The following is a 26,105-nucleotide window of genomic DNA, read 5'->3' as shown; positions in this document are numbered from 1 at the left end:
TAACCACTACAGCAGTGTGTTTCAATACTTCACTAAGCGCATGGAAGAAAAAGGGAGATTCTTCATCAAATTTGAGGGGGCCAAATTTCTATAAAACAAGCTTCTGGAGAAGAAATATGAACATCAGGTGAGTAAAGAAATAAATTTCATTATCAAAATTATGTTTTTTGTCTTTACAATATCATATTTCCATTTGGCTACTGTTAAGTGTACAAATCTAGATAACCTTAAGAAATAATAAAAACATACAGTATTTGTTTTGTATGGTGGAACTAAAAAACAAAATCCAACCATGGCCTTCCATAGACACTATTTTAGCTGTCACATTATATTCAACAATTTGAAACATCAAATGTTTGTTTAATATAAATTGCAATTTAGAATATTGAACGACAAACAAAGGGAGGTAAATATGACAGTTTCTTGAACTTGTAAACATGATGGATTGAATCACTTTAAAATCTACAAAAGAAAATTTTTGCAAATAAATTAAATTAACAAGCATATTATTTAAATTTATGAAAAAAAATTATATGGTACTATTTTTCAGTATTCTATTATCAGGCATTATTATGTATTTTGTTTTCATTTCTAGATAATATTTACGACTATCAAACGCTAAATAATAATTGCAAAAAATATCATAAACGCATACAGTACGTAAACAAAAGATTTTTGGCCTACTCAGCTGCAGAGTTATTCGGAAACTATAAAATACTTTGAGATGTATGATGCTTGTTTAAATTAAAATAAGCTGAAAAATTTAATAACCCAAAATATTAGTCATAGGTTGGAAACTGAATATTACACAACTCGTCTCTTTTTATCAAAAATATTACTCTGGGTATTCTTTCCTACAGCATAATTGTCAATGAACCAGTAAATGTAATGAACAAAAGCATGAAAAAACTTTTATTTCAAGAATGGTTAAAGTATTTAAGTAGTACAGCTTATATGCAAGGCCTATATTTCATATTTTGGTGGGGAGACAACAAGGGATTCATTTCTGAATTATTTACCGAAGGGAGTTTTCTAATCCTTGGATACCAAGTCCATGTCATTTGCTCTTACTGTAGCAGGCTGGTTTTACTTTGCATGAAATAATTTCACTTAAAGATGTTATATTAGAGTTTTGCTTACCTTATCGTGGTTCCGTACGCTGAAAACAGGCTGTGTAAATTGAGCTGTGATGATGTAGGCTTGAGAGGAATACTGTACTGTACTCCAAAATATTGAAAGATTTGGCCTGCAAAAAATTCACATATTTGGGATCACATCTTTACATATAACACTTGAAGAATCTTTCCTAACCATCACTAATTCAATTTGTGTCAATTATTGCTGCATCACAAGACATAGGCTACATGGACTCTTCTTGAGGATGGTTTTTGCCTACATCCATTCATGCTAAGGCCGAGATTTAAATTTCCAACAAATATATAACCCTTTAGTTCAGTATGACCTCGGTGAAACCATAAAAATAGAATCAAGTATAATTGATTTTGTTTAAATTTGGAAATTTAATCTAAAGATGTGGCAGCAGAAAAAGAATCAATAATCTATCAAACCCAGAACACATACATTGCACCATTCACCACTTCCTCTCAGCCACTCTTACACTTCTTGAAGTACAGTAAAGCCTTGGCTTTCAAATATTTTAATACGTTTCGATTTGTTTAATTTGGGCCGTAAAGCACAGTACTTTTAGACTCACTCTTACATTACAATGACTTTTGAGGATTTTGGATATACACTACAATAATACGATGAGATAACATTTTGTTAGCAGTTTTCAAGCCATCCCATTTATGCATTAAAGTGGAAAATATCATTAGCATTAATAATACTATCATTACCATAATGTTATTACTGATCGTAAGATATTTAATTTTCTTTATCCATTACTTTGCAATAACAGTTGCTTATTTATTTCCTTTCCTCACAGGGCAGTTTTTCCCGGTTGGAGCCCTTGGGCTTGTAGCATTCTGCTTTTTCAACTAAGGTTGTAGCCTAGCTATTAATAATAATAATAATAATAATAATAATAATAATAATAATAATCTATCTATCTACCATAAAGTAGTGGAATGAGACCACCAATCCCTTTTCCACACCAATCAGGAATGTGAGAAATTTGCAAAAAATGTTATTTTCATTAGTAAAATAAATTTTTGAATATACTTACCCGGTGATCATATAGCTGTCAGCTCTGCTGCCCGACAGAAAAACCTAAGGACGAAATACGCCAGTGATCGCTATACAGGTGGGGGTGTACATCAACAGCGCCATCTGTCGAGCAGGTACTCAAGTACTCCATGTCAACACAGAACCAATTTTCTCCTCGGCCCACTGGGTCTCTATTGGGGAGGAAGGGTGGGTCCTTTAATTTATGATCACCGGGTAAGTATATTCAAAAATTTATTTTACTAATGAAAATAACATTTTTCAATATTAAACTTACCCGGTGATCATATAGCTGATTCACACCCAGGGGGGTGGGTAGAGACCAGCATATATGTTAACATTAAGAGCTAAGTATTTCGTATTTCATTTTAGCAGTTATTCAAAATAACAAACATAAAATTAATAAGTACCTGGTAAGGAAGTCGACTTGAACAATTACTCTGCCTTTTTTAAGTACGTCTTCCTTACTGAGCCTCGCGATCCTCATAGGATGCTGAGCGACTCCTAGGAGCTGAAGTATGAAGGGTTGCAACCCATACTAAAGGACCTCATCAAAACCTCTAATCTAGGCGCTTCTCAAGAAAGAATTTGACCACCCGCCAAATCAACCAGGATGCGAAAGGCTTCTTAGCCTTCCGGACAACCCAAAAAACAACAATAAAAAGCATTTCAAGAGAAAGATTAAAAAGGTTATGGGATTAGGGGAATGTAGTGGTTGAGCCCTCACCCACTACTGCACTCGCTGCTACGAATGGTCCCAGGGTGTAGCAGTTCTCGTAAAGAGACTGGACATCTTTAAGGTAAAATGATGCGAACACTGACTTGCTTCTCCAATAGGTTGCATCCATTACACTCTGCAGAGATCTGTTTTGTTTGAAGGCCACTGAAGTTGCGACAGCTCTAACTTCATGTGTCCTTACCTTCAGCAAAGCATGGTCCTCCTCATTCAGATGGGAATGAGCTTCTCGAATCAAAAGTCTGATATAATAAGAAACTGCATTCTTCGACATAGGTAAAGAAGGTTTCTTAATGGCGCACCATAAAGCTTCTGACTGTCCACGTAATGGTTTAGTACGTCTCAAATAGTACTTAAGAGCTCTTACAGGGCATAGTACTCTTTCTTGTTCATTTCCAACCAAATTAGCAAGGCTTGGAATATCAAACGATTTGGGCCAAGGACGAGAAGGAAGTTCGTTTTTGGCTAAAAAACCAAGCTGTAAGGAACATGTAGCCGTTTCAGATGTGAATCCAATGTTCCTGCTGAAGGCGTGTATCTCACTGACTCTTTTAGCTGTTGCTAAGCAGACGAGGAAAAGAGTTTTCAAAGTGAGATCTTTAAAAGAGGCTGATTGAAGTGGTTCGAACCTTGCTGACATAAGGAATCTTAGTACCACGTCTAAGTTCCAACCTGGTGTGGCCAACCGACGCTCCTTCGAGGTCTCAAAAGACTTAAGGAGGTCCTGTAGATCTTTGTTGTTGGAAAGATCTAAGCCTCTGTGACGGAAGACTGCTGCCAACATGCTTCTGTAACCCTTGATCGTGGGAGCTGAAAGGGATCTTTCCTTCCTTAGGTATAAAAGGAAGTCAGCTATCTGAGTTACAGAGGTACTGGTTGAGGATACTGATTTCGACTTGCACCAGCTTCGGAAGACTTCCCACTTCGACTGGTAGACTTTGAGAGTGGATGTCCTCCTTGCTCTAGCAATCGCTCTGGCTGCCTCCTTCGAAAAGCCTCTAGCTCTCGAGAGTCTTTCGATAGTCTGAAGGCAGTCAGACGAAGAGCGTGGAGGCTTGGGTGTACCTTCTTTACATGCGGCTGACGCAGAAGGTCCACTCTTAGAGGAAGTGTTCTGGGAACGTCTACTAGCCATTGCAGTACCTCGGTGAACCATTCTCTCGCGGGCCAGAGGGGAGCAACCAACGTCAACCTTGTCCCTTCGTGAGAGGCGAACTTCTGCAGTACTCTGTTGACAATCTTGAACGGGGGGAACGCATAAAGGTCTAGATGGGACCAATCCAGAAGAAAGGCATCTATGTGAACTGCTGCTGGGTCCGGAATCGGTGAGCAATAAATTGGGAGCCTCTTGGTCATCGAGGTTGCGAACAGATCTGTGGTAGGCTGACCCCACAAGGCCCATAGTCTGTTGCATACATTCTTGTGAAGGGTCCACTCTGTTGGGATGATTTGACCCTTCCGGCTGAGGCGGTCTGCCATGACATTCATGTCGCCTTGAATGAACCTCGTTACTAGGGATATGTTTCGATCTCTTGACCAGGTGAGGAGGTCCCTTGCGATCTCGTACAACGTCATCGAATGAGTCCCTCCTTGCTTGGAGATGTACGCCAAGGCTGTGGTGTTGTCGGAGTTCACCTCCACCACCTTGCCTAGAAGGAGGGACTTGAAGCTTCTCAAGGCCAGATGAACTGCCAGTAGCTCCTTGCAGTTGATGTGCAACGTTCTTTGATCCGTATTCCACGTGCCCGAGCATTCCCGACCGTCCAATGTCGCACCCAAGCCCGTGTCCGATGCGTCCGAGAAGAGAAGGTGGTCGGGGGTCTGAACAGCCAGTGGCAGACCCTCCCTGAGGAGAATGTTGTTCTTCCACCAAGTCAGTGAAGACTTCATCTTCTCGGAAATAGGAACCGAGACCGCTTTTAGCGTCTTGTCCTTTCTCCAGTGAACAGCTAGGTGAAATTGAAGGGGTCGGAGGTGGAGTCTCCCTAACGCGATGAACTGGTCCAGTGATGAAAGCGTCCCTATCAGACTCATCCACTGTCTGACTGAACATCGGTCCTTCTTCAGCATGTTCTGGATGCATTCTTGGGCTTGACTGATTCTGGGGGCCGACGGAAAAGCCCGAAAAGCTTGACTCTGAATCTCCATTCCTAGGTATACTATAGTTTGGGATGGGACGAGTTGGGACTTTTCCATATTGACCAGGAGACCCAATTCCTCGGTCAGATCCAGAGTCCACTTTAGATTCTCCAGACAGCGACGACTTGACGCAGCTCTTAAAAGCCAGTCGTCCAAATAGAGGGAGGCTCTGATGTCTGCTAAATGCAGGAATTTGGCAATATTCCTCATCAGTTTGGTAAAAACTAGAGGTGCCGTGCTTAGGCCAAAGCACAGGGCTTGGAACTGGTATACAACCTTCCCGAAAACGAACCTTAGAAAAGGTTGGGAATCTGGGTGGATGGGGACGTGAAAGTAAGCGTCCTTTAGGTCTAACGAGACCATCCAGTCTTCCTTCCTGACCGATGCTAGAACCGACTTTGTCGTCTCCATGGTGAACGTCTGCTTTGTGACAAAGACATTCAGAGCACTGACGTCTAGCACCGGTCTCCACCCTCCTGTCTTCTTCGCCACTAAGAAGAGACGGTTGTAGAAGCCCGGGGATTGATGGTCCCGGACTATGACTACCGCTCCCTTTTGAAGTAAGAGAGACACCTCTTGCTGTAAAGCTAGCCTCTTGTCCTCCTCTCTGTACCTGGGAGAGAGGTCGATGGGAGTTGTTGCTAGAGGGGGCTTGCGCAAGAATGGAATCCTGTACCCCTCTCTGAGTAACTTCACAGACTGTGCGTCTGCGCCCCTGTTCTCCCAGGCCTGCCAGTAGTTCTTGAGCCTGGCTCCCACTGCTGTCTGAAGAAGGTGGCAGTCAGACTCTGCCTCTAGAGGACTTGGAACCCTTCTTCTTGCTCCCACGTTGACTTTCGGCACGAGCACCTCCTCTGCTGGAGGCTCTGCCACGAAAGGGCGGAATGAACCTTGACGCTGGAGTGTCCATCCTGGGTCTAGGCACGGATGGCAAAGGGGTGGCTTTGCGTGCGGATGACGCCACCAGGTCATGAGTGTCTTTCTGGATCAAGGAGGCGGCAATCTCCTTGATCAACTCTTCAGGGAAGAGACACTTCGAGAGCGGAGCAAACATAAGTTCCGACTTTTGACATGGGGTGACTCCAGCAGACAAGAAGGAGCAAAGGTGATCCCGCTTCTTGAGGACCCCGGACACGAAAGAAGCCGCAAGCTCACTAGAACCATCCCGTATGGCTTTGTCCATGCAGGACATAATGAGCATGGAAGTTTCCTTATCAGAAGGGGAGGTCTTCCTGCTCAACGCTCCCAAACACCAGTCCAAGAAGTTAAAGACTTCGAATGCACGGAAAACTCCTTTCATAAGATGGTCCATATCCGAAGGAGTCCAGCAAATCTTGGAGCGTCTCATAGCCAGCCTGCGGGGAGAGTCTACCAGACTTGAGAAGTCGCCCTGGGCAGAGGCAGGAACTCCCAAGCCGAGAACTTCTCCCGTGGCATACCAGACGCTAGATCTGGAAGCAAGCTTGGCCGGGGGAAACATGAAGGTTGTCTTCCCAAGTTGCTTTTTGGACTGAAACCACTCTCCCAGTACCCTTAAAGCTCTCTTGGACGAGCGCGCGAGTACGAGCTTCGTAAAGGCAGGTGCTGCTGACTGCATGCCTAAAGCGAACTCAGAGGGAGGCAAGCGTGGTGCTGCAGACACAAACTGATCCGGATATAAATCCTTGAACAGCGCAAGCACTTTCCTAAAGTCTAAGGAGGGAGGCGTGGTCTTGGGTTCGTCGATGTCCGAGTGTTGGTCGTCAAGATGTGCAGCTTCGTCATCATCAGAGAGTCCATCGTCTGAATGTTGAGGAGGAAGCGGCAAAGGAGTAGGTAAAAGCTGGACGGCTGAGTCCGGCAGCACGGGTGCATGCGTGACTGCACTGGACCCAACGTCATGCAACTGTTGGTCAGTCTGAGAACTGGCAACAACCATAGCTGAGTGGGGACGCAAAGCGTCTACTCCTGACTGTGGTCGGATAGCGGAGACCACCGTGGGTTGCGGAGGCTGACGCACCGCGTCAAAACACGGCAACTTAACTCCACCCTCCTGTTGTTGTGGTAGCACACGAACGTCAACGGAGGGTTCCGTGCATCGGTGAACGTCAACATGCGTCTGGCAGGGTCGACTGCGCATGGGTGGAGGAGCTCTCACAGCTGGAGTGAGGGAGCAGACAGCCTCAGCGTCTGCTGGGCGCACAACCGTGGTAGGTTGTAGGCTAACGGGTGCAGCGTCAACCTTCTCCGCACGATACTCCTGCATAAAGGAAGCTAACTGAGTCTGCATAGACTGTAGCAAAGACCACTTAGGGTCTACAGCAGCTGGTGCGGCAACAGACGGAGTTACTGCCTGTTGCGGTACCACTTTGCCTCTCTTAGGAGGTGTGCAGTCGTCGGAGGACTGCAGCGAGTCCGAACTGACCCAGTGGCTACACCTGGGCCGTTGGACTTGCTCGGAAGGGACCTTGCGTTTAAGAGGCCGTGAGACCTTGGTCCATCGTTTCTGGCGTGAAACCTCTTCCGCAGACGAGGAAAGAACGGGCTCACTCGTCTTCTTGTGGGTGGGACGATCTAGGCAAGATACGTCCGAAACCACGGAGGGAACGTCTGTCCGCTGATTAAAGCCTGTCGAACCCTTTGGTCGTACGACATTGCTTCTCCCCTGGGCTTGGGAGCTTGCAAGAGGTCCCGGACTGGGAGGACGACAGGCACGAACAGACGCACCCTCATGCGTAACACTGACACTTTTCACTGCACAAACACTCACTTCACTTCCCACTGCACTCTTACCTTTCAACTCCCTGACGTCAGCCATGAGTTGATTGCGGTCATTCGCCAATGACTCGACTCTCTCACCCAGAGCCTGGATGGCACGCATCATATCTGCCATCGAAGGTTGATGAGAGCTAGCAGGGGGGTCGGGTGCAACCACTACAGGGGAAGGAATAGGTTGTGGGGCATGGGGAGAGGAAAAATCTACTGAGCGAGACGAACTCCTCCTGATTCTATCCTTCTCTAGCCTACGTGCATATTTCAGGAATTCTTGAAAATCGAATTCCGAAAGCCCAACGCATTCCTCACATCGATCTTCCAATTGACAGGCTTTACCCCTACAATTGGAACAAATGGTGTGCGGATCGATAGAGGCCTTCGGAAGACGCCTTGAACAGTCCCTAGCGCTACACTTCCTGTACTTGGGGACTTGAGAAGGGTCAGACATCTTGAATTAGTCAAAGGGGGGAATTCAAAATCTATCCAAGTCGTCAACAAATAATCCAAAATTCAATAAAAGAATGCAAGGAAGTATTGAAGATAACTTCTGCACAGTGATAGCTAATAACCAGAAATGAATACTTCACCAAATAACGTGAAAATCAATCCAGAAAACAACAGCGTATTTAGTAGGTCTTGCCGGTGGCACGACAGAGAGAAAATTGGTTCTGTGTTGACATGGAGTACTTGAGTACCTGCTCGACAGATGGCGCTGTTGATGTACACCCCCACCTGTATAGCGATCGCTGGCGTATTTCGTCCTTAGGTTTTTCTGTCGGGCAGCAGAGCTGACAGCTATATGATCACCGGGTAAGTTTAATATTGAAAACTGAGAATTCAAAGAATTAGGACAACTGGATGGAGAGACAAAGTTATTGACCAAATAGTATGATGCCCTGAAACCATTTGTAAATATAAATCTAATCCTCAAACTTGTTGTTTTACATGACATATTAAGGGGGCAAGGAAAAGGTGGGCGGAATATTTTGAAAGTTTGCTGAATGTTGAGGATGATAGGGAGGCAGATATAATTGCGGTTCCAGGTGTTGAGGTGCCAGTGATGGGAGATGAGAATGAGAGAGAGATTACAATAGAGGAAGTGAGGAGAGCACTAGATGAAACGAGAGTAGGAAAAGCATCGGGTATGGATGGTGTGAAAGCTGAGATGTTGAAGGAAGGGGGTGTGACTGTACTTGAATGGTTGGTGAGATTGTTTAATGTGTGTTTTGTGTTGTCAATGGTACCAGTAGATTGGGTCTGTGCATGTATTGTACCACTATATAAGGGTAAGGGAGATGTGCATGAGTGTTGTAATTCAAGAGGTATTAGTTTGTTGAGTGTAGTTGGAAAAGTGTATGGTAGAATACTGATTAATAGGATTAAGGATAAAACAGAGAATGCAATCTTGGAAGTACAGGGTGGTTTTAGAAGAGGTAGGGGTTGTATGAATCAGATTTTTACAGTTAGGCAGATATGCGAGAAATATTTAGCAAAAGGTAAGGAGGTGTATGTTGCGTTTATGGATCTGGAGAAAGCATATGATAGAGTTGATAGGGAAGCAATGTGGAATGTGATGAGGTTATATGGAGTTGGTGGAAGGTTGTTGCAAGCAGTGAAAAGTTTCTACACAGGTAGTAAAGCATGTGTTAGAATAGGAAATGAGGTGAGCGATTGGTTTCCGGTGAGAGTGGGGCTGAGACAGGGATGTGTGATGTCGCCGTGGTTGTTTAACTTGTATGTTGATGGAGTGGTGAGAGAGGTGAATGCTAGAGTGCTTGGACGAGGATTAAAACTGGTAGGCGAGAATGATCATGAATGGGAGGTAAATCAGTTGTTGTTTGCGGATGATACTGTACTGGTAGCAGACACAGAAGTGAAGCTTGACCGACTATTGACAGAATTTGGAAGGGTGTGTGAGAGAAGGAAGTTGAGAGTTAATGTGGGTAAGAGTAAGGTTATGAGATGTACGAGAAGGGAAGGTGGTGCAAGGTTGAATGTCATGTTGAATGGAGAGTTACTTGAGGAGGTGGATCAGTTTAAGTACTTGGGGTCTGTTGTTGCAGCAAATGGTGGAGTGGAAGCAGATGTACGTCAGAGAGTGAATGAAGGTTGCAAAGTGTTGGGGGCAGTTAAGGGAGTAGTAAAAAAAATAGAGGATTGGGCATGGATGTAAAGAGAGTTCTATATGAGAAAGTGATTGTACCAACTGTGATGTATGGATCGGAGTTGTGGGGAATGAAAGTGATGGAGAGACAGAAATTGAATGTGTTTGAGATGAAGTGTCTGAGGAGTATGGCTGGTGTATCTCGAGTAGATAGGGTTAGGAACGAAGTGGTGAGGGTGAGAACGGGTGTAAGAAATGAGTTAGCGGCTAGAGTGGATATGAATGTGTTGAGGTGGTTTGGCCATGTTGAGAGAATGGAAAATGGCTGTCTGCTAAAGAAGGTGATGAATGCAAGAGTTGATGGGAGAAGTACAAGAGGAAGGCCAAGGTTTGGGTGGATGGATGGTGTGAAGAAAGCTCTGGGTGATAGGAGGATAGATGTGAGAGAGGCAAGAGAGCGTGCTAGAAATAGGAATGAATGGCGAGCGATTGTGACGCAGTTCCGGTAGGCCCTGCTGCTTCCTCCGGTGCCTTAGATGACCGCGGAGGTAGCAGCAGTAGGGGACTCAGCAGTATGAAGCTTCATCTGTGGTGGAAATGTGGGAGGTTGGGCTGTGGCACCCTAGCAGTACCAGCTGAACTCGGCTGAGTCCCTGGTTAGGCTGGAGGAACGTAGAGAGTAGAGGTCCCCTTTTTGTTTTGTTTCTTGTTGTTGTCGGCTACCCCCCAAAATTGGGGGAAGTGCCTTTGGTATATGTATGTATGTATTAAGGGTACAGTATTGTGATTGATAATAAATAGTAAGATTTTAGAACTGAAATAACTAGGGCAATTAGATGGGGGGACAAAGTTATTGAGCGAATAGTATCATGCCCTGAAACCATTTGTAAATTGATATCTAATGCTCAAACTTGCTGTTTTACTTGTGATATGAAAGGTACCGTATTCAAATATATAATATATCGCAATGCAGTTTAACATACCCACCAAGTCAAATTTTGAGATGTGAAGGGCTTACCGAAGCAGTTCTTAATAGGAACTAAAAATTGGAGCAAAGTAAAATCAAAGAATTTGGACAGCTAGGTGAGAAGACACCAAAAGAATGGGTATAAAATTAACAGAAAACATCACTTAAGGACAAAGAATTCCTACAAGGAGCCTCAAGAAATGTCAACAGTGTGCCACTTCATAACCGATAGCCCTCATTGGGTTCTGACATCAGTAACATAGACGTCTCCACTTTCATTACCTATTTAATAAATCTAAAAAAAGGTTAGTTCAGCGATTTTGACGACTCTAAAGCTAAAATTCTAGAGGCGATAGGGAGAACTAAGAGTTCCGTATATGTGAGCTTTATTGGTCTGTGAAGATATATAAAGGGGTGAGGGATCACATAACAGATTCTATAAGGAAGTCATCTTTTTTTTTTATCACAGTATCTTGTTATCTCATAACATACATGTCTAACAACTGCAAACCTCCTCTTGATAAATTATATACACATGGAATTTCTTAAATTCTAGTAAGTTACACAAGAATGCAGCTTTACATCAGAAAATTCTATTTGAGATGTTTAAATAACATTATGAAATAGTAAAAGATTACACAATTCTATTTTACTAAAGGTAAATATAATGTATAATGCAATGTACTGTATATGTAAAAACATTATCATAAATTTTTCTCATACTGCACCAATGAAGAATTTGAATACATTAAATCATGTATATTAAGCAAGAGAATTTTGGGGCAGACATTTTGGAAGTGAAAATAACCTATATGAATATTGTTTATTATCAGATAATTTAATGTATGAAACATATACAGTACGTAAAAATGCAGTCCAGTCAGTAATAACATTACTAAAATAAAAGGGAAAATTTACATATGGAAACTCAAGTTTTGAAGGAAAACAAACACTCAACTTAAGACATCATTATCACTGGTGTGTTTTAGCATCCAAATTTTGAGTAATAAAGTTCAACATACTGATTTTCACATTACCACTGCTCTGTGCAATAATTCCTCATCTGCTTTTCTGACTTCATATTCTACAGCTGTTTTTCTCACTCAATATTCCACATCCCTTTTCATTAGTGGTAGTCTCGTAACAATCTGCTTTTTGACATCCTTCATCCTAAGTACAAAACATCTCTATCTTTCAACATTTCAGATCCTATATCATAGAGATAATTGATAATAAACTATATTTTTCTAGGACACAAATTAGATGTTTTTTCTTTTGATGCCGATTACATTTAAATAAAGCTTCAAGTCTCTTCCGTACTGCAAGTCTGAACACTGAAGTCCTTGAAACACTAGAATTAAGAACTATTCCTGGTCTTCTTTGACTCTTATAATATGTCAAACAATTGCACTGTCCCTTGCAAATTAAAAGGGTTTGCGGTTCTTTTCTTAAGACCAACCGAGACAGAAAAACCTAGCCACCCATAAACTGAAATAACAGTTGCCTAGAAATGGTTTGGTTACAATCTAAAAGTTGCTAAACAAAATCTTGCTTTTATGTTCTTGGGACATGATATGCATACTCTTCCTCTTCTATCTTAAGCTTGAATTTCCATCCAATTCAGGTTTTCATCTATCCATCTTTGCAAGAATCTTCCAGCCTTTCAAGGCAGTTTTTGTCCTCCTATTTCCTGATCATATACTTTTCCGACAAACTACTTATCTTCGATTTTCAGTACAGGTCAAGTCTATCTAGATGTGAGATGAAATCAACAAAAATACTTTACCATGTTGTGAATTTTTTTACCAAGTTTACCAGCTTCTAAGATGGGAGGAAAAAAAATCATCAATGCAAACCCAAAGTAACTATACACACTTCTATTGTAGTGAGTATTTAATGGCACAAAAATCATGTAATAAAATAAAGTGAAAGTAGCTGCTTTAGAGTAAGAAAATTAACTTCAAAGCATATTCCCTTCTTCTATTTCTAATTATCACTTTTGAAACAATTACATTTTATTGGACACAGTTTTAAAGAATGATCAACAGTAACTCTAAACAAAAACAATACACAATTTCACAAAGCTGAATTATCATGTAACTTATAGTTTTCATTATTAATGGGAAGTTCACCTCAACTAAAACACTACTAATAATACCAGTAATCTACATAAATAATTGTATATTATACAATATATACATTTTAAAGATTAAATATAAAGAATAACAAATCTTTCTATCTGTACATAATTTCTTATTCCTAGCAACCATAAAAGTGCCTTTTACATATTTGCTAAACGTGACCCACGAAAGACAAGAGCCTAGACCGTCACACCAACGTCGCCCAATATCTCCGACAAGCGTTGCAGGCTACTGTGCAACGCCTCCTGCGAACTGCCGGGAGAGGAACGGTGCAACAGCTGGAGGGCGTTGATGTATTCCAGTTCCGAGAACTGTTTTCCTCGGTTCATAATGGCATTTAGGATTTCCTGGAGAAAACGGAAAGTCCAGGTTTTAATTTGTGTACATGGAAGGCATCTCTCTTAACCCTTTTACCCCCAAAGGACGTACTGGTACGTTTCACAAAACCCATCCCTTTACCCCATGGACGTACCGGTACGTCCTTGCAAAAAAATGGTATAAAAAATTTTTTTTTTCATATTTTTGATAATTTTTTGAGAAAATTCAGGCATTTTCCAAGAGAATGAGACCAACCTGACCTCTCTATGACAAAAATTAAGGCTGTTAGAGTAATTTGAAAAAAATATACTGCAAAATGTGCTGGGGAAAAAATAACCCCCTGGGGATTAAGGGTTGGAAATTTCCAAAGAGCCTGGGGGTAAAAGGGTTAAATTACCGTTGAACAGATATTTACATCAGATAGAATTTTGATCTGCTAAATTCTATGCATCAGCTTGATATGATCAAAAACGGGTTTATAAAAAATACTTTACATTAATGATTATGATGTAATCCCATTTATTATGTGCTTTCAAAACACCTACATCCCATTTACTACAGTATATGCTTTTAAAACTCCAACTCAACTTGTCAGTACTGAAACCTTTGTGAAAAGTTTGAATTTTCAACTTTCACAAACTCTTTCCATTAAAATTTACGTGACAATGAAATTTTAATATTGATATTGCAAAGGTAAATAATATACATACATATAGTGTATTTTGACTAGAAAATTCTTAAGACAAAGCAAAACAAATTAAGCCTGTCTAATTGGAAGCTTCTAAATCCAACAAAAATTTTTCAATGACAAGCATCAGTAAAGTTAAACAATACAGTATGTGAACCTTCAAACCAGATATTCAATTGCCTCCTTACATGCAATGGACCCTGTGGATTTTTCCCTTTCTAGGGAGACCCTTCTTTTTCGACAAACATATGTCAATGGGACAACTAAGAAATTAGTAACAAAACAAACAATGTTTCTCTATTCCATTTAAAAATTTTGGTAGCACTTGAACCAATAATAAAAAACATTCATATCAATAAATTACATAGCAGATGTCTATTTAAAAAATAAAACATATCTGAAACTATTCCTGTATGGGAGTACTGTAATGCCCATGGCATTCCGCATTACACATGCAACGCATTCGAGACACTGCAATAAAGGTTCTTGGCAGTGTTTCTTCTAAGGTCCCAACTTATATACTTTTGTCTCTTGCTTTTCATCTATTCTTTTGGTCTCTTTCCCCTTAACTATCCAACTTCTTTATCTTTACCTGGCTCCAGTTTCTACTTCTCTTTCAAGAAAAATATCCTTCAAATGAACCCTAGATCTAGAAATGTAACTTAGCAGTCTCATTTAACTACTTTACTAAAAACAAAAGCTGCAATAACAACATGACATGCATAAACTACATCGATTACATTTAAGAACAAAAGTGGACTAACCTCCGGGGTGTGGTAGAGCATTTCGTAATACTGCCGTGCCTGATCCAAAGCCAGTTCTCTGGTCATGGTTATGTTCGTGAGTTGTTGCTGGATGCTGAAAATGTTTCTGCACATTTTCTTTATCCCATTTTCATTAATACGCCGAATGTGAATGATGGACGTCATCAGGATGTTGGCTATCAGTGGTCCTAAGCCTTCAAAAATGTACTGAAAAGAGAAGATTTGCATTAAGATAAAAAAAAACAATGAGACACTAGGCACGAACATCTAAGGATGGTATTTATAATAAAATTCTACTATTCAAAGGCCTTTCATTCTTGAGTTTCATTAGAATAATCAACACTTTTCAGTTTCTATTTCGGAAGATTTTATGGCTTTACATTATGCGACAACCATGTGTCAATCAAAATTATTTTGTCATTGTAGATAAAACTAATTCCCATAATCACAGAACTTAGTATGTCTTGTGCCATGAACAGCTGTACAGGCAATATTAAAGGTTCTGTTACACTTTCAATTGGCCCATTGGCTGAACTGCATTCTATTTTTTACATCTCATCCAATGTATCCAATTTCTTCCTGTCTTAGTCTTACTTTTCTACTACTGAAAAGAAAATCTTTCAAATGGACCCTAGGGGAATCCAGACACATGTCTACCATCTCCAGAAAGAACATGATAAAAACAAAAAAGGAAAAACTTACTTTGCACTTCCTCGGATGCAACGTATTGGTGAGAGCATCATCGATGGTGGCGAGATCTTTGATCAACTTCAGTACCTCTGTGTCTGGTTCTTGCGAGTCTAGTCCAGATGCAAAGCTGCCTCCTCTTGCGATGGGCAACAGATAAAAGAAACAGTGGAGGCGAACCTGGAAATTGCAATGCTCGATGAATGCCTATGATTAATTATATCAATAAATGCAGTACAATACAGTAATTTACTTTTCTAATTAGCAAAAAAATTATACAGTATCATAAACTTTACCCATGCACGCTAAGCCATTTATAAAAAAATCATTCACTCATAGATTACTACCCAAAATCTATTCAGCATAAACAAACTGATACAATTTTCATTTTATTGTAAAGTATAGGTAAACAGTACATAGATTTCAAGAAATACATGTACAAAAAAGAATTTAGTGTCCAAATAATTCTTTAATGCATACAGTACATACAATGCACATGAAAATGACAAATTCGGAGATAATTTGTATTTTTTCTAACCATACAAACCTTAGCTATTTACATGGGGTATTACTTTCGGCGTAGCTGAAATGGCGAGCCATTAGATTTTTAATGAGGGTTAACTACCCTCTCGCTAGCTAGCGAGGGGGTAGGAGAGGGGTAGCTAGCTACCCCTCCCCCCTTACACACCGGTGAACTGATTCACTTCGCTTAGAGGTAGGACTTGCCTTGGGGGACAGGGCTGGCGGGCAAATATGTGTAAATAGCTAAGGTTTGTATGGTTAGGAAAAATACAAATTATCTCCGAATTTGTCATTTGTTCCGTAACCGAAATACAAACCACACTATTTACATGGGGTGACTTACCCCTTAGGAAGGGTGGAAAGTCCCAGCCTTACTGGCTTTGGCTTTGCCCGGGGGCTCAGAATCCGAGTGAGCAGCACTTGAGAAAAAGAGTCCCTGCACCTCGCAAGTTCCTTACTCCGCAAAGAACGTGCGGCCTACATAAGCTCGTGTGTGGAGGGATGAAGTGTGACTTGTCCTAGGAAGTTGACCTGAAGTCCCTTAGATGGAATTTTAGGCTAGGACGTTCCCAATACCACCTCGTCAGGGTATGGAGGACGTGACAGTATTATCTTAATACTAGGAACACAAGGAAGCATGGTTTACCTGCAGAGGTTTGAGGTCAGCTATGCAGAGAACCCAGGATGCTGCTTTCCCCAAGAGAGGGGAGGATGAAGAAAGAAGTAAGGGCCAGACATACTTCTTTCATTCATGCAGTGTAAAACCGGGTAACAATGCCCTCAACCTTCTGCTACCTGTCCATTAAGGAGCCTGAGGTTAGACCAGCTGTTGTGTAGCCACCACAGGGCCGATAGAAAACTTATCGAAGCTCCTGTGGGTTACGTCCTGCAGGTAGTGGGCTGTGAAGGTCGTTTAACGCTTCCAGACTCCAGCTTGTAGCACTTGTGTCACAGAGTAGTTCCTCTTCAAGGCCAGGGACGTTGCGATGCCTCTGACGTCGTGTGCTCAAGGTGACGTGACCGAGGAGGGTCTGGATTCAGGGCGTGATGGATGACCCTTCGAATCCAGACTGAAAAGGTATTCTTGGTGACCCTCCTCTCCGTCCTTCCTGTGCTCCCAAACAGGGCTTGCACATGAGGACGAACTGCAGCTGTTCTTCAAGATAACACCTCCGACTCCTTACTGGACATAGTAGGAGATGGTCTGGGTCATCTGTTACAGAACGGAGACTCGAAATCCTGAAGGAGTCGAACCGAGGGTCCGGGCTCCAAGATTTTGAGTCTAGTAACCAACTCAGGGACGAACCTGAACGTTACTTCCCCCTCTCCTCTTAAATGGGCGACGTCGTACGAGAGACCATGAAGTTCGCTGGCACGCTTGGCCGAGGCCGGAGCGAACAGGAGCACTGTCTTCCAAGTCAGGAGACGATCAGATGCCTGGCGTGGAGATTCGCAAGGAGGTCTCTTGAGAGCCCTAAGAACCAGAACCATGTTCCATGGAGTAGGACTCACTTTCGACTGGGGGTAGGTAAAGTTCGTAGCTTCGTATGAGCGAAGAAAGATCCAGCGAGGAGGAAATGTCTATTCCTTACAGCTTGCAGGCCAGGCTTAAGGCTGAGCAATAGGCTTTCACCGCTGAGAGCGAAAGGCGCATTTCCTCCCGCAGGTACTGTATACAATAATTCCGCTATTGCTGGAATAGTGGCATCAAGGGGGGAGATACCTCTCCCACGACACCAATCCACAGAAGACTCTCCACTTCGCCTGGTAGACCCCTGCGGATGACTTTCGCAGGTGTTGAGACATCCGCTATGCAACTTGTTGCGGAACGCCTCTTTCTGCGAGGGGATGCTGGATAGTCTCCAGGCGTGAAGCCGAAGCGATGTTACAGCTTTGAGGTAGATGTTGCAGTGTGGTTGCTTGAGTAGCTCGTGTCGTGGGGGAAGCTCTCTCGGGAGTTCCGTCAGGGGATGCAGAAGGTCCTGGAACCACTCTGCATGATGCCGTAGCGGAGCTATCAGAGTCATCGACAGGTTGACCGATAGTCTGGTCTTGTTGAGCACCCTTCTCACCAGACAAAACAGTGGGAAGGCGTAGACGTCGATGTTGTCCCACCGTTGTAGGAAGGCATCTTGCCAGAGTGCCTTGGGGACCGGGACTGGGGAGTAGTACAGCGGCAGCTTGAAGTTCAAGGCTGTCGCGAACAGGTCCACAAAGTCAGGACTTTGTTGGCTACTAGAGGGTCCAAAGACCACTCGGTACTCACTATCGGCGAGGCTCTGCTCAGACTGTCAGAGAGCACATTCCTTTGCCCGGAATGAAGCGAGCCGATAGTGGTATTGAGTGGAATCGGTTCATCTCAGTATCTCTACTGCAAGATGGGAGAGCTGTTATGAAAAGGTACCTTGCTGCTTGTTGAAATAAGCCACCACCTCAGTGTTGTCGCTCACGGAGCGACCCGCCAGGAATTGTTGGAACTGTTGAAGGGCCAGATATACGGCCTTCATTCCTAGCAGATTGATGTGAAGGTACCTTCTGATTCTGACCAAAGCCTGAGATCCTTTGGTTCAGAACGTGCCCCCCCCCCCACCCCCCCACCCCCTCTTTTGACGCGTCCGAGAACACCATCAAATGCGGGGGAAGGACGAGAAGATCCACTCCCTTTCAAAGGTTCCTGTAGGTCAACCACCACTGCGGGTCCATTCGTTCCACAGGTCCCATAGGGACCAGTGTGTCCGGGGAATCGTTGCCTAGGTTCCACCGGGACTTGAGCCACCATTGCAGGGATCTCATCCTGAGGCGGCCGTTTGTAACTAGACGGGTCAGGGAGGAAAGGTGACCTAGGAGACGTAACCAAGATTGGGCTGGAAGATCTCCTCGTCTGAGGAAAGGTTCTGCGACTCTCCTCAGCCTTGCTATCCTGTCGTCTGATGGGAAGGCTTTGGGAGATTGGTGTCTAATATCCTGCCTAAATATCCCAGTTGTTGGGATGGAAGGAGAGAAGACTTCTCTAGATTTGCCATGATCCCTAGATCTTGGCAAAGTCCCAGAGGCTTGTCTCGGTGTCGAAGAAGGGTCGATTCCGAGACTGCCGGGGTTAGCCAGTCGTCCAGATAGAGAAGGGGACGGATGCCGATCCTGTGTGGCCACGAAGATATCAGGGTGAACATTCTGGCGAACACCTGCGGTGCTGTGGAGAGATCGAAACACAGCACCTTGAACTGGTAGACCTTGTTGTCTAGGCTGAATCTCAAGTACTTCCTGGAAGACGGATGGATTGGGATCTGGAAGAACCCGTACTTCAGATCCAGAGTGCACCTGAAGTCTTGTGGTCTCACTACAAGTCTGATCGACTCTGCTGTTCCACGCTGAACGAAGTTTGTTCGACAAACTTGTTCAGAGCTGATGACGGGTCTCCAGCCTTCAGATGACTTCTTTACAAGAAAGAGTCGACTGAAAAAGCCGGGGGGAGCCGTCGACGACCTTATGGAGAGCATCTTTCTAGAGCATGGTCTCGGATTCTGCTCGAAGGGCTAGCCCCTTTGCCGATCCCATGGCATAGGAGCTCAGCGACACTGGATTCGCTGTCAGGGGAGGTAGAGATATTATAAATGGGACGCAATATCCTTGGCTGATCACGGAGATCGTGCAGGAATCGGCCCCGAGTTGCTGCCACCTGAACGCGCAACTTTAGGCATCCCCCCACTGGGGGGCAGGGGGGTTGCCAATCCTAGCGTTTGCGGCCTCGGCCGCTCCCTCTAGGATTATTGCCTCCCCAGGAGGACATCCCGTCCTTCTTGTCCATGACAGGAGGGAGCTGCTGTTTAGACACCTTTGTCTTTGCCGCCGGAGCCGGTTCCGATGTCCTAGGCTGACGAGGCTGTTGTTGTTGAGGCGCTGAGACTTGTAGGATCTGGATGTAAGCGCCTTTGGAGGGGCTAATCGTGATTCGATTTCCTCTACCTCTCAGCTGTCCGTCCCACATCCTTGGGCTCAAACAAGCTCTTTCCAAGGATGGAAGAGTGTCTGAGCTTGCCGACATCCACGGTTGGGATTTTCGAGAGGAATCTCTCAGTCACTGCATCTCAATGCTTCAACATCGAGTTTACCCACAAGTTCGAAACTTGGTGAGCCGGGAATCGATGGTGCTCGTGCCCGAGAGGAGGCAAGTTTCCATGGTCTTCCTAGTGCTCTCCTTGGACAAGTCCTCGGATCACAACAGGATGTCCAGAGATCCAAGCCAGACGACCAGCCACGAAGTAGCCTGCATGGTGCACTTTGCGGCCTTCACCTGGCTCAAGATCTCCGAAGCCGAGAATGACACCTGCCGGGCGGAGAGTTCTCGAGGGAAATTTCCCTGGTAAGCCCTTCCCCGGAATGGTGGAGGGGCAGAGCTAAACCAGGCTCCCCCATAATCTCGAAGTACAGTACCTCCTCTGCTGACGGCTGACAGCCGCAGTGTCAGCGACTCCCGCTGGAGGGAAGGGGATCGGGTGATCCTGAGGAGTAGAGATGATGAGGCCTGCCTGAAAAGAAGGAGAAGAATGTTGCCTAGATCTCTCTGAAGCTTCTTCCTGCTCCTGCACGTGCGCTGCTCTGCGTTTACGGGGTGGAGATCGTGACGACGATGATCTGGAAACACGCGCTCCAGAAGACTCGCCAGGTTGCCTGTGTTGCGAAACCTGACGGGAATCGCGGACGAAATCGTGCTGGCGCTCGCGCGATGGTAAACTCGTTGGTTCGCGCGGGGGCGAACGTGGGTGCGCATGCGCGCGGGCGAGTGGGCGCGAGGTTGTAAGGGCGAGCGCTGGCGGCCGGGAGACCGATGGCGCATAAGCGAGTGATGGCGCGTTTTGGGGCGCGATAGCTCGTTGGCGGGCGATGGCGCGTTGGCGAGCGATGGCGCGTAGCGACCGATCACGTACAGGAGAGTTAACGCTTGGCCGCGTAGGAGACCTACGGCAAACTGAAGCGTGGGCGCGTTGGCACGTTGAAAAACGCTTGGGCGCAGGCGAAGACTCACGCGGGCGCTTAGGAGATCGCTGGCGCGTAAGGAGAGACCTGGGGTGCCTGTGAGCGCCTGTTCGCTAGCTTAGGCGCCTCCTGGGCGGCGCGCTGTGATGTGGAAGCGTGCTGGCGTGTTGGCGCTGGGACTGGGACTGCGCGTGGGCGCGCTTCGCGCAAAACTCCAGAAGGGCGCTGCGAGTCCAGAGGAACCTGTAAGCGCCTGTGCACTAGCGTAGGAACCTCCTGAACTGCGCGCAACAAGGCAGTAACCGGGGAGATTGTTGGCGCGCAACAAGGCAGGAACCGGGGAGATAGTTGGCGCGCAGTTGCGCGGCCAGAAGATATCAGCGAGGGTGCAGAACCAGATGGTGAGGTTGCGTGCAAGGGCGAATGCTCGTGGGCGGGCACAGGAGACTTCTCGTGGGCGCGCAGAGACTCGTTCAAGTCTGGAAGTGCGCACAGGAGATGGTGAGCTCTGAGGGAGCGCAGGAGATTGTCGGCGTGGAGGCGAAGGAATAATCTCCTTGCTTGCCCCCAGATCCGGAGATCGTGGGCGCGAGGGCAAACATTGGCGCGCATTGCGCACATCAGAAAAGGGCGCGCTGACGATCAGGAGATCTACGGCGAGACTCAGCTATAGGAGATCGCTGGAATGTTGATTCAGCAGAAGTCTGGTCCACAGCAGGAGAGCGGTTGCGAACTACCGCGCGCGGAGAACGAGGTTGCACAGGTAAAAACCTAGCACTAAAGGGACTTACTCACATTGTGAGATAAGCCCTTTGCCCCGAAGGGACTGGTGCCCGTTGGAAAACGGGGTGAAGTGGCGCCCACTGCGCATCTGCGTCCAAGAACGGAGATGGAAGACAAGAAGGTCTGGCAGGTGTCGGAGATCTCAAACGATCTGCCGAAAGGTCTAGCGAAGCAGCTGCAACTGTCTGTTCTCGTCGAGGAGGATCCTCTGGGGGGCTGAAGATGAAGACGACCACGGACAGGAGCACCATCATCAGTCCTCCGAAGAGGAGTCTCTGTTAGTGAACTCCCCCGAGGGGGAGAGGCACTCGCAGGAGAGACCGTTGGACTCAGCTGTCCCCTCGAAGGATGCTCGGAGGGGGGAACTGAGCCTTCAGCAACATCAGCAGCAACAACAGCAGGAGGAGTCCTCCGAAGAGGAGTCTCTATGAGTGTCCTCTCTCGCGAACGAGAGAGGTGAACACTTCGTAGCAGAGACAAGAAGAACTGATAAAGGGCCCCCTTAGGGCCGTTGGATCAGCAAGCTGACCTATAAAGAGCAACCCTCCGAAGAGGAGCTCCTGCAGCTGCTCAGCCCCTTGAGCGTAGCTGCACGTGAGACCGCTCAGCACCAAGAGCATAGTTGCAGGAATTCCATGGTCCGGCCTTGCAACCGCTCAGCCCCTTGAGCATGGTTACAAAAGCGGTCGCTCAGCACCAAGAGCATAACCGCCCGAGGACCAGGAAACCAACCAGGCATTATTAAGGTAAGAGAAGTTCCTCCCCCTTGAAGGGGAAAAAAACTCATACCTGGGAAGGGAACCTCCTTCGGAAGGGAACCTCCTTCGGAAGGGAAGTTACCCACCCATGGAGGCGAACCTCCTGAGCGCTCTAAATGAACTAAAGAGCTGACAGCTGTCACGGGAGAACTTCTAGGAGAAGGGAACATCCCCATGATGAAGAACTAGAGAGGAGGCGGCAACAGCAGACTCCCCAGGCCCAAACAAGACAGCTCTACTTCGTTGGCGCATTAGGCAAACAAAAAACTAGATAGCTAACTGTGAAAATAAAATAAATAATTAGTTAACATTCATTCCCCCGGGGGAACTCCGAAGAGGAACCCCGAGGGAAAAGAACATGACAAATTCGAAGATAATTTGTATTTTTCCTAACCATACAAACCTTAGCTATTTACAAAGGGTTACCTTTTAGCGTAGCTGAAATGGCGAGCCATTAGAATTTAACGAGGGTGTATTACCCCCGCGCTAGTTAGCGGGGGGGTAGGGGAGTGGTAGCTAGCTACCCCTCCTCCCCCTCACACACAGGTGAATACTCACTTTCACTTAGAGGTAGGACTTGTCTTGGGGGACAGGGCTGGCGGGCAAATATGTGTAAATAGCTAAGGTTTGTATGGTTAGGAAAAATACAAATTATCTTCGAATTTGTCATTTGTTCCGTAACCGAAATACAAACCACGCTATTTACAAAGGGTGACTTACCCCTTAGGAAGGGTGGAAAGTCCCCAGCCATACTGGCTTTGGCTTTACCCGGGGACTCAGAATCCGAGTGAGTCGCACTCGAGAAAAGGAGTCCCTGCACCTCACAAGTTCCTTGCTCTGCAAGGAACCATGTGGCCTACGTAAGCTTGTGTGTGAAGGAAGAAGTGTGACCCGTCCTAGGCAGTTGACCTGGAGTTCCAGAAGGAACTCTGGGTTAGGACGTTCCCAATACCACCTCGTCAGGGTATGGGGGACGCGACAGTATTGACTCAATACTCGGAACACAAGGAAGCATGGTTTACCTGCAGAGGTTCGAGGTCAGCTATGCAGAGACCAGGATGCTGCTTCCCCGTAGAGGGGATGATGAAGAAAGAAGTAAGGGCCAGACATACTTCTTTCGTTCATGCAGACTAAAACCTGATAACAATGCCCTCAACCTTCTGCTACCTGTCCAAAAAGGAGCCTGAGGTTAGACCAGCTGTTGTGTAGCCACCACAGAGCGATAGAAAACGTATCGAGACTCCTGTGGGTCACGCCCTGCAGGAAGCGGGCTGCGAAGGTCATTAGACGCTTCCAGACTCCAGCTTGTAGCACCTGCGTCACAGAGTAGTATTACTCGAAGGCGAGGGACGTTGCGATGTATCCAACATCGTGCTGTAGGGCGACGCGACGGGGGAGGGTCTGGAGACAGGTCGAGATGAATGTCCTTGAGTCCGGGCTGAAGAGGTATACTGGTGACTCTCCCCCATGTCCTCCTTGTGCTCCCAAATCGGCTGCAACTGAGGACAAACTGCAGCTGTTCCCAGCGCTAACCTCTCGATTCCTTTACTGGCAAGAAAGAGAAGGTCTTGGGACATCAGATACAGAATGGAGACTCGAAATCTTGAATGAATCGGACCGAAGGGCCGGGACCCTCAGATTCTGAGTCTAGCCAACAACTCAGGAGCGAGCCTGAATGTTGCCTTCCCCTCTTCCTTAGAAAGGGGGGAGTAGTAAGAGACCAAGAAGATTGCTTACACACTGGCCGTGGCCAGAGTGAGCAGAAGACCCAAGGCGGAATACAATCCGAGGCCTGTCGTAAAGGGTCTTGAGAAGATCTCTTGAAGGACTAAAAGTCCGAGCCATGCTCCAAGTTGGAGGTCTTCCTCCGACTAGGGCAGGGACAATCGTAGCTTCGCATGAGCGAGGATAGATCCAGCGGGCAGGAAAAAGTTATTCCTTTAAGCCTGAAGGTCAGGGAAAGGCTGAGCGACAGGCTTCATTGCCGAGAGCGGAAAGGAGTTTCCTCCCGCCGAAAGGCAATAAGACCGTTATTGCTGGAGAAGAGGCCTCAAGGGAAGAGGTATATCTCCCACGGCACCAACCACCTTAGACTCTTCACTTTGCCTGGGAGACCCCTGTGGATGACTATCGCAGATGACGCGACCTCCGTCCCGCGACTGTAGCGGGTTGTCTCTTCTTGAGGAGGAAGCGTAGTGTCTCCAGGCATGAAGCCGAAGCGACGCCCCGGTTCGGGAGAGATGTCGCAGTGTGGTTGCTTGAGTAGTCTGCGCCGTGGGAGAAGCTCTCCCGGGAGTTCCGTCAGGGGAAGCAGAGGGTCCAGAAACCGTTCTGCGCATTGTCCCAGTGGAGCTCTCCCATTGAAAGGTTGACAGACAACCTGGTCTTGTTGAGACCCATTGTCCACAGACAAAAAGGAGGGAAGACGCAGGCGTCGAAGTTGTCCCACCATCACCGGAATGCATCTTGCCAGAGTCTCGGGGTCTGAGACTGGGGGGGGAAGAATAGCGGAAGCTTGAGGTTCCAAGCTGTCACGATCAGGTCCCCCAGACCAGCACTTGCTGGTTACCCAAGGTCAAAGACCCCCAGGTACACTCTCTCTACGAGGCTCTGCTCAGATAGTCTGAGAGAAACATTCCCCTGCCTGGAATGAGAGAGCCGATGGTGGTATTGAGAGAATCTCAATCATCCCGGTATCTCTACTGCAAGATGTGAAGGTGTGAAAATGCGTCCCCTGCTGGTTAGAATGAAGTCGACGCGCAACGGGGCGACTCGGCAGGAGCTGTAGGATCTGAAGAGGGGCCAGACTAAGGCCCCTAAGCCTGCCTGAATGATGGAGAGGTATCCTTCAGGTCTTGACCATAGGCCTGGACCGGAACATGCCCCCCCCCCCCTTTCCTTTGACGAGTCCGAGAACCGCATCAAGAATGTGGGGAAAGGACGAGAATATCCACTACCATCAAGAGGCTCCATAGGTCAACACCCATTGCAGGTCTAATAGTTCCGCTGGTCCCATAGGGCCAGGGAGTCCGGTTAAACATTGCCTGAAGCCACCGGAACTTGGATCGCCCCACATGGAACTTATCCTGAGGCGACCGTTCGGACTACAGACGGGTCAAAGAGGAAAGGAGAACTAGGATACGTTCCAAGGTAGGGCTGAAAGCTCTGCTTGACTGAGAACAGGTACTGCGACTCTCCTCAGTCTTGCCACAGTCAACCGAAAGGAAGGCTCGGAGGATGTGGTAACAGAATCTGGCGTCCCCAGGTGGTCACCCATCCAAGTACCGACGTTGCTTAACCTCGCTGGACGGACGAGAAGCGGGGTTTCCAACGTGGTAAGGCCGTTGACTCAATATCATGGCCAGATACTCCAGATGTTGAGGCAGAGGAAGAGAAGGCTCCAAGCAAAATACCATGAGCCCACACTCATGGTAAGCATCCGGAAGCTTGTCCCGGCGCTGAAGAAGGTCGAACCCGAGCCTACCGGAGTTGACCAGCCCTCCAAACAGCAGAGGAGGCGGAAGCCTGCACCTGAGCGGCCCAGAGGAAGGCAGGGAGAGTTCTCTGGGGAAACAAACCTGCTATG

General features: G+C 46.1%; 1 protein-coding gene across 2 annotated transcripts in view; it reads right to left on the bottom strand.

Annotated features, from left to right (window-relative positions):
* Positions 1-11,259: 11,259 nt before the first annotated feature.
* The window catches only part of LOC137622311 (exocyst complex component 4-like), an 84,960-nt gene continuing 70,114 nt past the window's right edge, over positions 11,260-26,105 (bottom strand). For both annotated transcript variants that reach the window (XM_068352878.1, XM_068352879.1), the window contains exons 17-19: positions 15,498-15,662; positions 14,796-15,002; positions 11,260-13,372 (exon numbers count right to left, since the gene is read on the bottom strand). In XM_068352878.1, the coding sequence (XP_068208979.1) occupies positions 13,205-13,372; positions 14,796-15,002; positions 15,498-15,662 (540 nt within the window). In that variant the 3' untranslated portion in view covers positions 11,260-13,204. The remainder of the gene's footprint in view (positions 13,373-14,795; positions 15,003-15,497; positions 15,663-26,105) is intronic.

This window comes from Palaemon carinicauda, chromosome 29 (assembly GCF_036898095.1).
Source record: "Palaemon carinicauda isolate YSFRI2023 chromosome 29, ASM3689809v2, whole genome shotgun sequence".
Taxonomy (NCBI): domain Eukaryota; kingdom Metazoa; phylum Arthropoda; class Malacostraca; order Decapoda; family Palaemonidae; genus Palaemon; species Palaemon carinicauda.
This window is presented reverse-complemented; position numbering and strand designations above follow the sequence as displayed.